Genomic DNA, 16,030 nt, shown 5'->3' on the forward strand with positions numbered 1-16,030 from the left:
GCACTTTTAAAACTAAGATGCTTTCATTTCCTTATACAATTATTTCCTGCTTGGATAAAGCTGTAAAAGATAAAGATCGATGCACCGGTAAATAGTTTGATCAGATATTTTTTTTCTTCTACTGCATCATTTGTTTATGTAAGATAATCATTTAGACTATAGCAGACTTCCATGAATTCATTTATTTTCGTAGGTACAAATTTTTTGTGGACTAGGCAAAACTTACATTTTCATGGATATATTTAATTTCTTTATTTTGACAAAGTCTGCACACAAGCCTATATAAAATATGTAATTAGTTGGATATTTATTGCTATCATGGTTCACCTGAACCCACAAAATTGGTATCTGCTTGATTTTCAGTAATTGTAAGCATTTAAAGATACATTATCATTTCGCTCATTGTTGAAGGCAATACAGTGATACATACAGATTAGTGTTGTCAACAGTTAACCTGTTAACCGTTCGAACTACCGAATATGAAATACCAAAAACGCTAACCAGTTAACCAGACTTTTTTTTCAATTTTAATAGGTTAATTGATATAAATTTGTATTGAAATAATTAAATAGTTGTGTTTTCGTCTATTAATAAAATTATTTAGAACTTGTCTCTCAGCTTGGGGCAAGATCTTAAGGAAACATAATTAGCTTCTTGTTTTTTTAACAGTAATTTTTATCAGTAATGGGATTAAATTTTACAATTTACTTTATTGTTTCATTTTTTATCTTATATTGTGTAGACCTACATCTGAATGTGTAATCTCCATCGTGCAAGTCTTTGTCATACTTTAAACTAAATGTTAGCTCAATAACTGTAAAAAGCAAACCAACGTGAATGTAATCAATGTATACTTGATGGTACGAATATCAGGATTAATCAATTTTAATTGAAACACCTCACATTATTTTCAGAGACAACAAGACAAAATGGAAGAATCATCAGTTTCAGACATATTCAATTCTATGAGATCAAGACCTTTTTTTTTTTTTAATTTTTCAATTTGAAGTTAGTACCAATGCCATAGTTGATACCGTGCATTTGATTATTAAAAGTCAAACTTAAACAGGAATCTTCACAGACAAGCCTTATAAAACCAAAGGCCAAATTTCAATTCATCGTATTATAAAAACGTCAATGTATGACTTGGATGGAATGTAGTCACATTGATACTCATACCAAATCTTCTTATATCGATGTGTAGGGTACTATTGATAAGGCCTTCAAACATTAACTTAAACTACCAGTTAGCCAGTTAATCGGTCGAACGATTATACAGGTAACCAGTTAGGCAAATGTGTACGATTTGACAACACTAATAGATGCTTATATCTACATTATTTCGTCCCTAATGGATATAGTTGTCTCATCGGCAATAGTATACCACATCTTCTTATTCTATGATACTGTTGATGTCAAGATGATTGGAAAACAATAATAATTCCTATCTTCTATATATACAAATGCCATCAAGTTGGTTGATAATGTTATAGAATACAGCTGATGTGTTCCAAAATGTTGTATCAATAATCTTGTCCCACTTTCCCAGAATGTGACCTACTGAATCATACTTATTACCAGGTTTGTGTATTAACATGAGTAAAAGGAAAGGAGCCACATGTGGAGCTGGATTCCCCTTTTTTGATGGGGTTCATGTTGCTCAGTCTTTAATTTTCTTTGTTGTGTTTCTCTACTATTGTTTGTCTTTTTTTCTTTCTTAGGCATCACACGTTTCCAGTTTTTTTGGGTTTTTCTTTTTATGAGTTTGAATGTCCCTTTGGTCTCTTTTGTCCCTCTATATACCTAGCTAGGAGTCATTTATTTTTTCCTTGTGTAACTATACCCACAAAACCTAATTGGTATTGCACAAATATTACTGAATCCACAGTAGTTTTCTTTGCCAATGTTTGTTCTATAGACATATTTCAACTCACCAAATTTAACAAATTCAATCTCAATTGTATTGCCATAGATATCCATCAATGCCCAGAGAGGAGTATTTGTAGCTACACCAGTGAAGAATAGTCCAATATCCTCTCCATTAATACCAAACATAACATCACCATTTCTGTTATACCAGAAATGTAACACATTGTTTATTGCAGCGTATCTTTCCCCTAATGCTTTAGCCCAGTTACCAGGCTTATTTGTCATGTCAGGACAGGCATATCTCGGAAGGTCCGGACCCTGTGTACTTCCAGGGTCCAGACTTGTAAATCCAAACCGCAGCACTCCACTCCAACTGCTTGACGTCTGGGAAAATTTAAGATAGACCCTTTCATTTATAGCTATTGGTCGATTACTAAAGCATATAGATTTACAGAAACTGTCTGCTCTGCGAGCTCTTGCCTTGTCATGGCTTAAAGCAACATTGTCACCATGGATATCATGAAACTGTATCGGCCAATCAGTGTTCACTCCTGTAAGGTCTGCACTGAATCCTGCAAAGAATGACAACATAATGTTAATTATCATGTGCACAAAAAATTCCTTACTCCTGTATAGTCCTTTACTTTTAATTTACATGATATAGTATTATTGAAACATAATCTGAAAAATAGCTTGATATACCACATATCATATGAAATAAATAGAACACTTGAGTTTAACTTCCGTATAAAAAGGATAAAAATGTGATGAGTATGCATCTAATCTCTTGAATACATCCTTTATACATCAATTCATATGATTGTCAATATCAAAATAGTCACATAGTATCTGTAAATTGTACCCAAATATAAAATTAAACATTTAAATCAATAACATGTCATATTATTTTAGGCTGTTAATTTCTTTTAAATTAACTCCTCTTATATAAACATCCATCATGTCCATATACAAAATTTTCATTTAAAAGTGGAGATCTGCATTAGACAAACACACAAAATCTAAGTAAATAGGGTACTAAATATAGGTCACAGTAACCTTCTTATCTGAAAAGCTCATATGCTATCCAAAAGGCATTCAATTACCATGTCATATGAAAAAGAGTATAAATTTTAAACTTTTAATGAGTGACTGTCAAATTACTTCCCTAGACCATTGTATGATATATGTACCTTTATAATTATATCTGAGATATAAATAGAAATTTTCACTCCTAAAAAAATGGTTTTACTGAGTTGTTTGTTGGTTGCATATTCAGGACAAGGTCAATAAAAAAATATTTAACTTTACTAATTATGAAACTGACCATGTTGACTGTAAAGAAAAATTGCAATATTTAAAAAAAACTTCATACACAATTTTATTAACTTTAATTCTGATTTTATTGTTAAGCAATATCTATAAAAACTTAAGGGTGAGAGTTGCAAATACGGTCTTAATTTTGGGTCTGTCAGAAAACCCTTAACACACATTATTGGTCTTGATATCAATTGAACATGTATAGGTTAAGACGGATCGGATCCACTATCCTTAAGTAGTTATTCACTCTTCTTTCATACTGTAAACAATGAAACAAAGCTGTGTAGCTTGCACTTTAAAAGTAATTTAAATTTTTAAATTGAATGTGTTAAAAAGCATAAATATGCACTTGAGTACAACATGTTAGTTGGTTAATGTTTATCAACAGACTTAAAATAACCACAAAGACTGAAAAAAGTAAGTGCAGTTAACTGTATTTCATATCTTTGCATGTAATGCAGTCACATAAATAAATTAAATGTACGTAAAATCCTTGCATTTGCCATGTAAAATATATAAAAAATTTAAAAATGTCTATTAAAATGTGGTTAATTTTCATATCTTCATCATGAGGAATATGTTTACTTCTCGACCCAGTCCATATAAATCTAATGTAGAAAAAAATGAGGTCAAATTTACAAGTTTGCTTAGTCAGCAAATTTTAATAATCAACATTTTAAATGTTTGAAGAAAGCATTACAGAGCCTACTCTGCCAGTTAAGCACAGTTCTGCAGGATTTTGTCAGATTGGCCAAATTGACCAGAGTAGAGGACCTACCACCTACATGTGTATCGGCTCATTATCATGTTTACAGTATACAAAACATTATCTTTTAATAGTTTCTATTGATAGGACATAAACTAAGTTGTTAACATCAAACCTTTCACAATTTTGGTCCCAAATGATCTTCAACTAAGAACTTTATGCAGCTTTTTTATTTTTTTTTATTAGAGTGTCTCTTACTGATCAATGAGTCTTTTGGAGATGAAACAATGGTGTAATTTTTTTCAAAGTTTGGTATCTAAGAAGAATTTGTTTACATAATGACTAAAGACTATGACTGTGTCTTGTAATAATCCAGTACAATACAATAAAGTCAACTTATCACTATTTTGGAAGCAGTCCATGGCTTTGTGTTAATTACTATGTACCTAATGATGTGATTGGTCATGTATAATAATGTAAGATCTCCATCATTACCAACAGATGTTAGCAGTCTACTGTCAAAACATACAGAATGACAGATCATCTGATCAATTTCTTCTCTTTAATCATAACATCCTCATTGTACTATCCTTATCATTATGATGTGTAATCAGCTGCACCTTAAACACCTCTAAGTTCAAGGATGATGATTTATTACTTCTGACAGAGTTAATTCCCTTTATACTTATTACACATTGAGTGTTCACCCAAACAAGTAAATTATATTAAGACACTTACTTTTAAGTATTATCAAAATGATCAATGAAAATAGCAAATAAAAAGATGAAGTTCATTCAACATATATATTGAAAAAATTCAATTATGGGCAAACAGGAAGCACGGGTCCAACTGAACCAAAAAGTGTTCACAGGTTACAACTTATCACTATTAAGCTGATGAATAATTATGAGGTCATTCAATATTAAATAGTGCCTGAGAAAAATGTGATGGAAATAATTGTTCGAACACAGACTGACAGACAGAAAAAATGAATGTGATACAGCCCATACCGGTAACACAGACTGACAGACAGAAAAGATGAATGTGATACAGCCCAACTAAATATTTTATACACACACAATAATATGTTTTCAAGATTGTTCATCCTTCAGAAAATGGATATTTCAATTTGATGAATTTACCTGAGCAACTACAGTGCCATGATAATATATACTGATACACAAATACAAGTGCTGCAGATGTACAATTCTTATTATTAAATATGTGTACCTGGTCTGAGGGATTCTTAAAGAATAGTCTGGCAAATAAACTATTCCTTTCTTTAGCTTGATTGGAATGTTAATATGTTTAGTACACCATTAATTGACCTTGCAAATAGATGTGTTCTGTAGAAATGGGCTAATTATTCTGGTTTTGAGAAGATGTTTTGGTTCTCTACAGAAAGATAAGTTATCAGGTCAATGAAACAGATGGTCTTATCATACATAGAGGTGCAGCTACAAAGTCTGATCAATATCTTACACTCAGTAGGCTGACAACCAATTAGTTTGCCCTTGTGCTAACCCCCTCAAACACTTCTTTTAAGCTTCACATGAAGTTGTACACCTGGCTCAAAGGATTCGGACTGACAATAAATGGAATTGATAATAAGATTCACAGAGCAACAGAACTTTCCAAATTATTTTTCTGCTGCTTTTTCTTCTTTTTATTATAGGTAAGAAAATTGAAGCAACCCACCAAAAAAAAATATTTGACGCTGACGCTGACGTGATACCAATATACAACCAAAACATTTTCAATTTTTGCGGTCGTATAAAAATTGATAAAATCGTGCACAGAGGACTATAAATTTATGATATATACATGTATTGGTTCAAGAATCAGATAAACATAATTTTTTACCAGTCACTCGTTTCATACGACTTTAAACTAGCTTAATAAATAAATAAACAGAAGAAATAAGTGAAGAAAGGCTTAATATAGGACTAATGTAAGTTTTTTTCTATCAGAAATGCTGGTAAAAATGGAACAACTCTGGTAACTAATATGCTTGGCAGGACCATTGCAACGTGAGTTAACTTCAGTGGTTTACATTTATTTTAATATAAAAGACTTTGCAGAGAAAGCAAAACTAAAGAGACAGAACTTAGGAAAACAGGTTGTACAATGCTTATAGACTGTTTTGCTCATAGACTTTTATTAATTAAGGGACCATTCATTTAAATCTGATTCAGTTGAATAAAAAATTAAGGAACACTCTCTTACTGGAGCAGGGGAACATGTAAGGCAAAGGTACACAACAGCCTGTGTGGATTTTGCTTTTTCTACCTGCCCACAGTGGACAGCCCACCTGTGCCCATTCTAGCTATAATCTCCTTTTTTGTAAAAAAAATTAGATTACAAATGTGAATCTGCTTTTTTCAATTGATTGTACTTGCAAGTCTTCTGATTCAAGAAAAGAAATTGCAGCTCTGCCCACCCATATGCCCACTCCTATGGATGGGCAGAGTGGACAAGCTAAAAATTTTGCCCACCTGGGGTTGAAGTCATAAAACTTTGCTCAGTGCTCAGAGCACAAAAATCATGCTTGAAACATGAAATCAAGCATTTTGATTGGTTGATTCTCAAGTCTGAGTACAAAAATCATGCTCGAAAGTTTTATAACCGCAAGGCCTGGCGTGGTTCTCACTGTGAGCAGGTGGACAAAGCAAAATCCACCTACACTGTACATATATAATCTGTTTCTGACTGTATCTGTCTGTCCATTCAAACAAGGGTCAGCATGATAAGACTACAACACTCTGACATCTGTCTTGCTGAATTTTATCAAGATGGAGAAGATATAATATCACTGAACATTTCTAGAAACAAAATCTGTCAGCACAAAATAAATATGCTAATCTGCTGCAAATGTGATGATGTGTCTGTAAAACTAGGAGTTCCTGCTCAAAAGGAAATATAAGAAAGTCTGAACCATTCAAGTTGACCAATTAGCATTTTTTACAAGGAAATCAAGAATGAATTGACTAAATGTTGATACATCATTAAAATTTACTGATTGTTGGTGGCTTAATGTCCAGTAGCAAATATTTCATGTGTTTTCAGGACCAGAACACATTATCAACACCTTCAATAGATAGATCCTGCAATAGAGGCCGTCATGGAGAATGTCAGGAAATTAAGACTGCCATTTGAAAATGAGTGTATATTGGACAGGGACCAGGGATGGGGTAATTAAAAATGTAATGGTAATTAAGTGTAATGCATTACAATTTTCAATGTAATTGAATGTAATGTGTAATTGAGCATTTTTTTAATTACATGTAATGGTAATTTAATTAATTACATTGAAAAAAGCATGTAATGCTCAATTACGTTTGAATTACATTTCAATTACATGTACTTTTATGGTGTTACAGTTAAGGATTTGTGTTTTATAATATAAATTGTAAAATTATATATATTTTTCAAATATTAATATCAATGCTTTTTTAAAATATGAAGTCTGTAATTTTTTCTTAAATTTTTATATATTTTATTTGACCTACAGATTTTTTTTTAATAGTCTTATAATTTAAAAAATGTGATAATCATATATATTAGGGTTGTTCAGTTTTTAAGAAAGATCTTTAACTAAATAGATTGATAAGTAATAAACACCTTGTTAAACAAAAACAATAAAATGTGTCACTGTGAAACATCTTTCTGAGACAGTTCATTTAGAATTTAAAATCACTGCATACAATCATTTTGTCAAATTAGTGTACACAAAATGATTATAGAAATAAAAATTAACAGCTGTAAAAACAAACAGCAATTAATCAGATTAAAATGTCCAGGGGCAATGCCACTATTACAGATATTTTATCTAATTAGCAAAATATTGCTAATATTGAAACATTATATACATTGTTTGTACTAAAAATTATTTTCAATATTGTGACAAGCACTTTTTTTATATTTTTAAAGTAAAATGAAAAAATATTTTAAATTCATTTCTAATTTCCTTATTCATATTATATGTTTAATTCAAATGAGTTCATTTCTGAGATGTCAAAATACCCCTTAATGTATTGGCAAGTTAATAGGAACAAATTCCCTCTCCTATCAATATAATGATCTTCTAATCAAAAAACTTCCATGTCCTGATCAAACAATATCTTTTACCATATTAGCTCCTGTCGAAAGACTATGTACAATTGCTGTTTTGAGACCAGAGAGATTCAGAATAATAGACAAAACATTAAAATAACTATATTAAATGATTATCAAATGCAACGCTTAAACTCTGCTTACATGAAAATTTTACACATGCATTATATAAACATGTAAATTATTGCTAAAAAATATCATGATGAAATGTAATGTGTAATTTAATTAATTACTTTAGTAAAGTAATTGTAATTTAATTAATTACATTTCAAAAACTGTGTAATTAGTGTAATTGACCATTTTTGCAATGTAATGTGTAATTTAATTAATTACATTCCAATGTAATTGACCCCAAGTCTGACAGGGACCAAAATTTTGCCTTGCAACCAATAAACTCTTCAAATACATGTAGTTGCTGTAAGGGTTGTTTACCTGTAGACAGCATGGCACACTCTCCACAAGAGCATTTGGTGCATAAGAAACATCATTATAATCTTCTAATATAAATAATTTATATCAGCATACTTTGTTGTAGTCACTCAAGCATAAAAAGTAGGTTATGTAGACTCAAATTTTACAACCTAATAAGTCTTATGAAAATTGTGATGAGGGGTTACTTTTCACCATAACCGGTAACACCTATGCATACACAAATCATTATTTGGATATTATTTCACACTAACTTTATCTAATTTGATCAATCCTAATAAATATTGACCAGATTGTTATATCAATGTAATTGTATTGTTTATTTGTGGTATTTTCTATTTAAATATTAATTGATATATTACTTAAAGATTAGAAGAACAATAAACAGGTGTGTCATGTCCACATGATATTATGTTTGAACGCCATCATAAATATGACATCAAGTAAAAATCATAAATATTGAAAGGGCTTGTCCTTATTATACAACATGATATCTTGAAAAATGATTGTTTGATTTAACAAAGCTTAAGACCACACTGGAAATAAGGGAAAAAGCTCTCATTGGTTTATCCTTGTGGAGGATATCAACTTGAGAGTCCATTAGCCATTTTAGCATAACCTTACAATTTATTGGTTTTATTTATAACAATATTGAATCTTATGCTTAATTTTAATTATAAAATGTACTAGTTTATAATTGAAATTGATTCCTAAATGATTTCTACCTTTAGCTTTTTAACTTGAGTTATCCAAATCACAAACATCAAAAGTGAGCTAGCATATGTTTTATCATTGCATACATTTTTGAGATGATTTAGTTTTAGCTAAAGTTGACTTGAATTGATTGCTTTTCAGGGAAGATCAAATAAAATTTCCAGGAGTGTTGCTAAAGAAATGCATTATCCCAAATATTCTCAAACAGTCAACTAATAGAATTGAGAATGAAAATGGGGAATGTGTCAAAGAGACAACAACCTAACCAAAGAGCAGAAAAACAGCCCCATGCTACCAATGGGTGTTTATTGCAGCAACAAAATCCAGAAGGGGAAGTCTGTTTCGGCTGACCCCTAAACAATAATGAATACTAGTTATGCTAGTTCAGTGAAATCAATGGAAATGGACACTACACTTACAACAGAGAAGTATACAAATATACCAAAATTTTGAAAACTGACAGGACTCATTACAATAAGAGTAGAGGTTCCTGGCTTGGGACATGGGCAAACATGCAGTTAAACAAGTATTGTGAGTTCTCAAACATCCCCTATACATCTAGTAAATGTGGAAAAAACAAACAAACAGCAAAAAGTATGTTGTAAAACTCAGTTCCAAGTGATGTTTAGTTTCTATGTTATAATAGGTACAAGAAAATGAAAATGATAAAACATAAATAGCTGCCATGTAATCAGCAACTGTCTATCAAGGAATCCAAATAGCAAATACATGCCTTACATTTCATGTAAGATGTATGCCTTATAAGGATAAAAGAACAAGCCATCAGGCAGAGGGGCACAGTTAGTTCCCATATGAATGCTTAATGTCTGTTGAAAAATGTAACAAATATGTTGTTTACAAAACTTTAAGTATTTTGGGAGAAGAATGTGGAAGTTATAGACATGTGATAGGGCCAGACAGGTCCATGTCAGACCGACAGAAAGAGAACAATCTTATAGTACCTGTCGAAAAACAAATTTAACTTCAAGGACAGGACTTTAGAGCATGAAATGCACAGCAAGGGGTTGACGATAAACCCTTATAATTTATTGCAGTATCATGTGCATAATGTGACAATGCTGCAAAACATCTGAAGTCCGTGGATAAACAATGATGTTGTCTGATTTATTTGGGCAAATTCTAATGCAGTTGTCAGGGAAAGCAGACATGAAGTGTATTGTAACAGATGAAAACAACCGCATAAAGCGAAAGGACTGACTTTTTTTTCTTCATTAAATAATTGTTATTTCACTAAAATATATCAACATATTGAAAGGGAGCTTGCCTTTCCTTTTTTCTTAAACATTCTGATATCCCTTGCATACAGTTTGTGTTTTGGAAAGCAAACAATAGTTATTATCAGACATCTGAAATGTCTGGGTTTTATAAATGCCTATAACATATACAAGGTTTCACAACTGAACAACAGTAAAATGCAAACACATTGGCATATAATAAAGATAACTTAAAATACACTTAAGTTTGATACTACACAAAAACGCCAAAAAATGGTTCTAATCTGGTTTTTCCAACAAGCTAGGTCAATCAGTTTTTTTCTTCTGATAAATGATATTGAAAATTTTTCCCCACATCAGTTTTACACATTATTAAATCATGTGTATTCTAACTTCTAAACTATAGAACCTAATTTTAAACTTAATAAAAAAATTACATACTATTGCGTCTGTCAACTAATCCTCGTCTGTGAAAAAGCATGCCCTCAAAAGCATGAAAAAGTTCTGGTAAAGAACCACGTTTTCTGAGTTTACGACTTTTACTCAAATCAAACATAACACTTTCCATTGTACAAAGTCCCATGTCTTATGAACTAACACAGCATTACATCTCCCTTCCCTGGGATACATTTAACTGCCATTTCTTCCATCTTCTATCTTGTCCTGGGGGTTAAAGGTTACAACAGCTGGTGTGATAGGGAAAATCTCAAATGGTATTTGATCATATGATAAAATCCATCATCTTGCCAATTTTTATTAGTTCACACATTCATGCATCAAGATGTTTTGTTGATTTTGAAGAGGTAACCTTCAGGGGAAACTTCAACTTGAATTTTTTTTGCTGATATAATTATCTGTATTTATTTAATTCTTTTATAAAAAGTATACTGTAAGACCTTGTTTTGGGTACAATTCTTAACTGTATAAAATATAAATTAATATACATGTGTTAAATATATATACAAATACTGAAGTTTTATTTTTATTTTCTTGTTATACATGTAGATAACCAGCAACTGGCAAATGACAAATAAAGTTTGATTCCTTTAAGGGAGAGGAAAAAAACAACGAAAAACAGGTGTAAATTTGACAAAATGGCTTAGCAATTTTTTCATTTAAAGAAACTGCATTTTCATAAATAAAAACAGAGACAAACTCTGACAATATCTACTGCAAAATGTTACATAAAAAAAAATATCATTTCAATTTCTTTGACCTCTTAAGCCACATAAGTTAAATTCCCCACTAAATTGATGTTCAATACATTTCCCCCCTTTCCACACAGTTTCAAATCTCTCAAGAGAATAATCAGCCTGTTGATACCTTCCCCTCTGACAAAATAAAGAAATCATCCTATCTAAGTCGGCATCTACAGCAGTTTTAGTGATAAAGTTTGTATATTTATTGTTGCCCATAGCAACAGATTTGAGGCTCAATAGTTTTACAGTATAATTAGCTGACATAACTAGAAATGATCTCTGATGCACAGTGAAATGGTTTTTCTCCTAATTCTTTCAATATGTTTTAAAAAGATACAGCAAGTTATATCTGAAGTACGTCAAAAGTGGTGCTGAATTTTACAGCTTTCATCCTGTTTATATCGTAGTATTTCAATTAACAATAATAATTAGGACTGAATAAAAGTTCTTTGCTGGTTAAATTTAAAAGAACCTTGTATTAATTGGCAACTTTTCAATGTATTATGTAAAAAAAAAGCTTATATATTTAGCTGGCAAAATATCTCTTGGTTACTCAGTCAGCATATATAATGTATGACATTTGTTGAACCATTGATGGAGGACTTAAAATTAACTGCTACATAGAAATTAATGTGTATTTTTCTCTCCTTATCTCTTCTTGAGATTTTTTTAAAAGTTTTTTTTAAAGACAACTGATGAATGCAGCCTAAGAGTCCCTTTTCAATTCAATTAATCTGACATATTAATAATAATTTTTTTTTTCTTCTAGAAAATACTTTTGAACATGAAAAAGTACACTACCTACAAAATTAGCTTCCCTTAATATTTATTACAACCTATATACATTCTAATTAATTAGAAATCAATCTGGTGTTAAATTGCCTACATTTCCCAACTCTATTTTCTTACCCCTTAAATTCTTGAATCTACCAGTACTTAAATACATGTAGGCCAAAAATATAACATATGCTTGTTTTAAGCCTACCAATCATTCCTTTCTCAGACCATGCAAACCTCAATTTTTTCTTGCATTTGCACAAGAGTTGTCTGAATTTGTCCAAAAATAAAGAATAAAGCAACATTTGATTTAAGAGGGCTTGCAGGTATAAATCATTTTTTTAAAATATAGGATTTCGCTATTTTTTTCTCTAATTAAACTTTATCCTATACTTAATAGAAAAATAAAATAAACAAGTGAAACTGCGAGCTACTGCTCACTGATGATACCCCCGCCGCAAGTGGATAATATTAATAGTGTAAAAATATGCAAGTGTTCGGTAAACAGGAAGTTGTCGAGTGATGAATCTGAAAACGCATCACACGGTATAGCTGACTTATATTAATCCTGAAACCAAATTTCAGAAATCCTTGTATTGTAGTTCCTGAGAAAAATGTGACGAAAATTTTTAACTTGGTTATCATGTGTAAAATCATACAATTGTTCGGTAAACAGGAAGTTGTCGAGTGATGAATCTGAAAACGCATCACAGGGTATAGCTGACTTATATAAATCCTGAAACCAAATTTCAGAAATCCTTGTATTGTAGTTCCTGAGAAAAATGTGACGAAAATTTTCAACTTGGCTATCATGTGTAAAATCAGACAAGTGTTCGGTAAACAGGAAGTTGTCAAGTGATGAATCTAAAAACGCATCACACGGTATGGCTGACATATATAAATGTTGATACCAAATTACAGAAAGGGTGAATGTGTAGTTCCTGAGAAAAATGTGACGAAAGTTTCATGGGATGGAGTGACTGACGGACGGACTGACGGACTGATGGACGGACTGACGGACGGATGGACAGACAGAGGTAAAACAGCATACCCCCCCTTTTTTAAAGCGTTTTAATGCGGAGGTATAATTAAGGGGTCACTGTTCATCTAATCTCACAATCTGCCTTAGAAAGAAGCATGCATTTTTGTTAAGCTACTTGTTTTCAGTTGAACTAATAGGAGACAAAAAAAGGTAATATCGAAATAAAAAAAGAACTAAATTACAGAAGTTGCTTAAATTTTACAATAGTTTAGTGTAAGCACAGCGAATTTGAAAAAAATAATCAAAAATATAGGTCACCGATGAGTTAAAAAAGATGTTATAAATGAAATAAAATGGCATTTTTTTTTACCAAAGGGAGATAATTTGGAGCTTTTTCAATGATATAAACATTTTAAAAGTCATCTCAGGTAAAAAAGATTTTTGTTGTTGATTTTTGTACCATATCATAAAGTAACAACTAATATTTTTGTTGTTGATTTTTGTACCATATCATAAAGTAACAACTAATATTTTTTTTGTTGATTTTTGTACCATATCATAAAGTAACAACTAATAAGTAATGTAAGTGTAATAAACAAAATTTGTAACGAAAAAAAAAATGTTTAAATTTTTGCTGAATTTTTTGTATCCTTGAGCCTAAGTTAAATAGCGTAAACTCATGACTTTTATTGGGATATAATTTATGTATCCTGAAAGATACACTCGCCCTGCGCACCGTGTATCCTCAAGGATACATCCGCCCTGCGCATTGTGTATCCTCAAGGATACACTCGCCGCGAAAGGGTTAACTAACATCTTTATTTTCAACAGTTCTTCTTGTATCAGCTACCAGAATAATTTTTTTTTCATTCTCTTTCTACCATAAAACAATATCAAATATATTATCGAAAGGGAAAATAGTTAGTATAATTATTCAACCTTAATTTACATGTGCAGGTGTCTTAGCAATATCGAAACATTTGGCATGTTTTGAGAAGTGGGCTAATTGTCAATCACCAGTGGCTGATCCAGAACTTTTCATGGGGGAGGGGGCACACTAACTGATCAATGGGAGTCTGCTCCATTCATGCTTCAGTTCTCTCCTATATAATCAACAAATTTTAAAATTTAAGCTTTAAATGTTGGGTTTATTTGCCAAAGGAAAAAAAAGTTATAATCAGTACATTGTAGTACCATAATTACTGGATTCATCTAATCCTTTCAAATATAATCAGGTCTGGGCCATTTACAGCCCATTTTACACACATGTGTAATCGCTCGTTTGAATAGTTTTAACTACCATAGCCAGAACAGTTGGTCATAATGGAATTCTGTATTATTTTGCAATACATTAATATACATCTATCATAATGGGTTATTCATTGAATTGAGATTCATTGAAATGCGGTGAAGGCTTTCATTTTTTCTCTCCGAAAATTCAGACATACATTGTACAACGTATTACAGTAAAATGTATATTTGTTATCTTAATGCAGTCATGGCAGTAACAAATATGATGAAATAAAACAGAGACATACATTTTGTAACAGGTTTTGTTGTACATGTACCTGTATTTATATCATTAACATGATTAATGCCATGTCCATGTCAGCAAACTTAACACAACTAAATGTAACTATTACATGAATATAAAGATCCGTTTTGTTACATCTTGTGAACAATTTATATATATTTGGCAATTTTCAATAACTGTTAGTAGGGTTTAAGAACATCAGTTGTTCAACCTGTTAGGCAAATGCGTTTTGTTAAAATATACTTTTTCACTTTTTTGGTCTTTTGGAAAATGTTGTTTGTGCTGTATTTAGACCCCTCTACAACGAAATTTGTTTTACATGCACATCTATAAAATTTGCAGTTTTTATCCAATGCAATCATAGGTTTGAATGTTGTTTTCAATTCAGACTTGTTTATATTTATTTTGTTTGGGCTTGTATTATATTTTCCCTCCGGTAAATTTAATCCGTTCCTCCTATTTTATTCTTTAAAATTCAAGAGTCTATCCTAAATAGAGGTAAATTATATGGCCTTCCAAATGCTGTTTTGATCCCTAACATCACTGAAGAGAAATTTATTATCGAATCTGGATATAGTGTAAAAAATATTTTTTAGCACCACATGTTTGTGGTTTCCTACCTTTGATGCAAGTTTATTGTTTTCAGTTTGGTATTAAATTAATATAAAGATCCATTTTGTTACATCTTGTGATAAATTTATTTGGCATTAGTCAATGGCAGTCACCAGGGTCTAGGAACATCAGCTGTTCAACCTGTTATCATAAGTCAAATGCGTTTTGTTAAAATATTCTTTTTTAACTTTTTTGGTCTTTTGAAAATGTTGTTTGTACTGTATTTAGACCCCTCTACAACAAAATTTGTAACACGCATACATATAAAAATTGCAATTTTTATCTAAAGCAATCATAGGTTTGAACATTTGACAATAGAAATCAATAAATAAATTATAACTACATTTATATTGTCTAACCATTTTTTATTAAGAAATTTTTATATATACATTTTGCACAATAACACGAAACCAGGTGCTCCGCAGGGCGCAGGTCTATATGACCACAGAAGTCTAACCCTGAACAGTTTGGGCAAGTATGGTCACAACATTCAAGCTTGGTATACAGCTCTGAATTTGGATTGCGATAAAAATTTTGACATAA

At 31.2% G+C, this 16,030-nt stretch overlaps 1 protein-coding gene across 2 annotated transcripts in view; it reads right to left on the reverse strand.

Moving 5' to 3' along the window:
• LOC139520262 (protein neuralized-like) overlaps positions 1–16,030 on the reverse strand; it is a 42,009-nt gene that overhangs the window by 20,127 nt on the left and 5,852 nt on the right. Inside the window, exons 1-2 of one of the 2 annotated variants that reach the window (XM_071312761.1) lie at positions 10,825–11,737; positions 1,935–2,441 (exon numbers count right to left, since the gene is read on the reverse strand). In XM_071312761.1, the coding sequence (XP_071168862.1) occupies positions 1,935–2,441; positions 10,825–10,966 (649 nt within the window). In that variant the 5' untranslated portion in view covers positions 10,967–11,737. Of the gene's footprint in view, positions 1–1,934; positions 2,442–10,824; positions 11,738–16,030 lie in introns of those variants that run through there. The other variant, XM_071312762.1, reaches the window with a different exon arrangement.

The sequence above is a fragment of the Mytilus edulis genome, chromosome 4, assembly GCF_963676685.1.
Source record: "Mytilus edulis chromosome 4, xbMytEdul2.2, whole genome shotgun sequence".
Classification (NCBI taxonomy): Eukaryota; Metazoa; Mollusca; class Bivalvia; order Mytilida; family Mytilidae; genus Mytilus; species Mytilus edulis.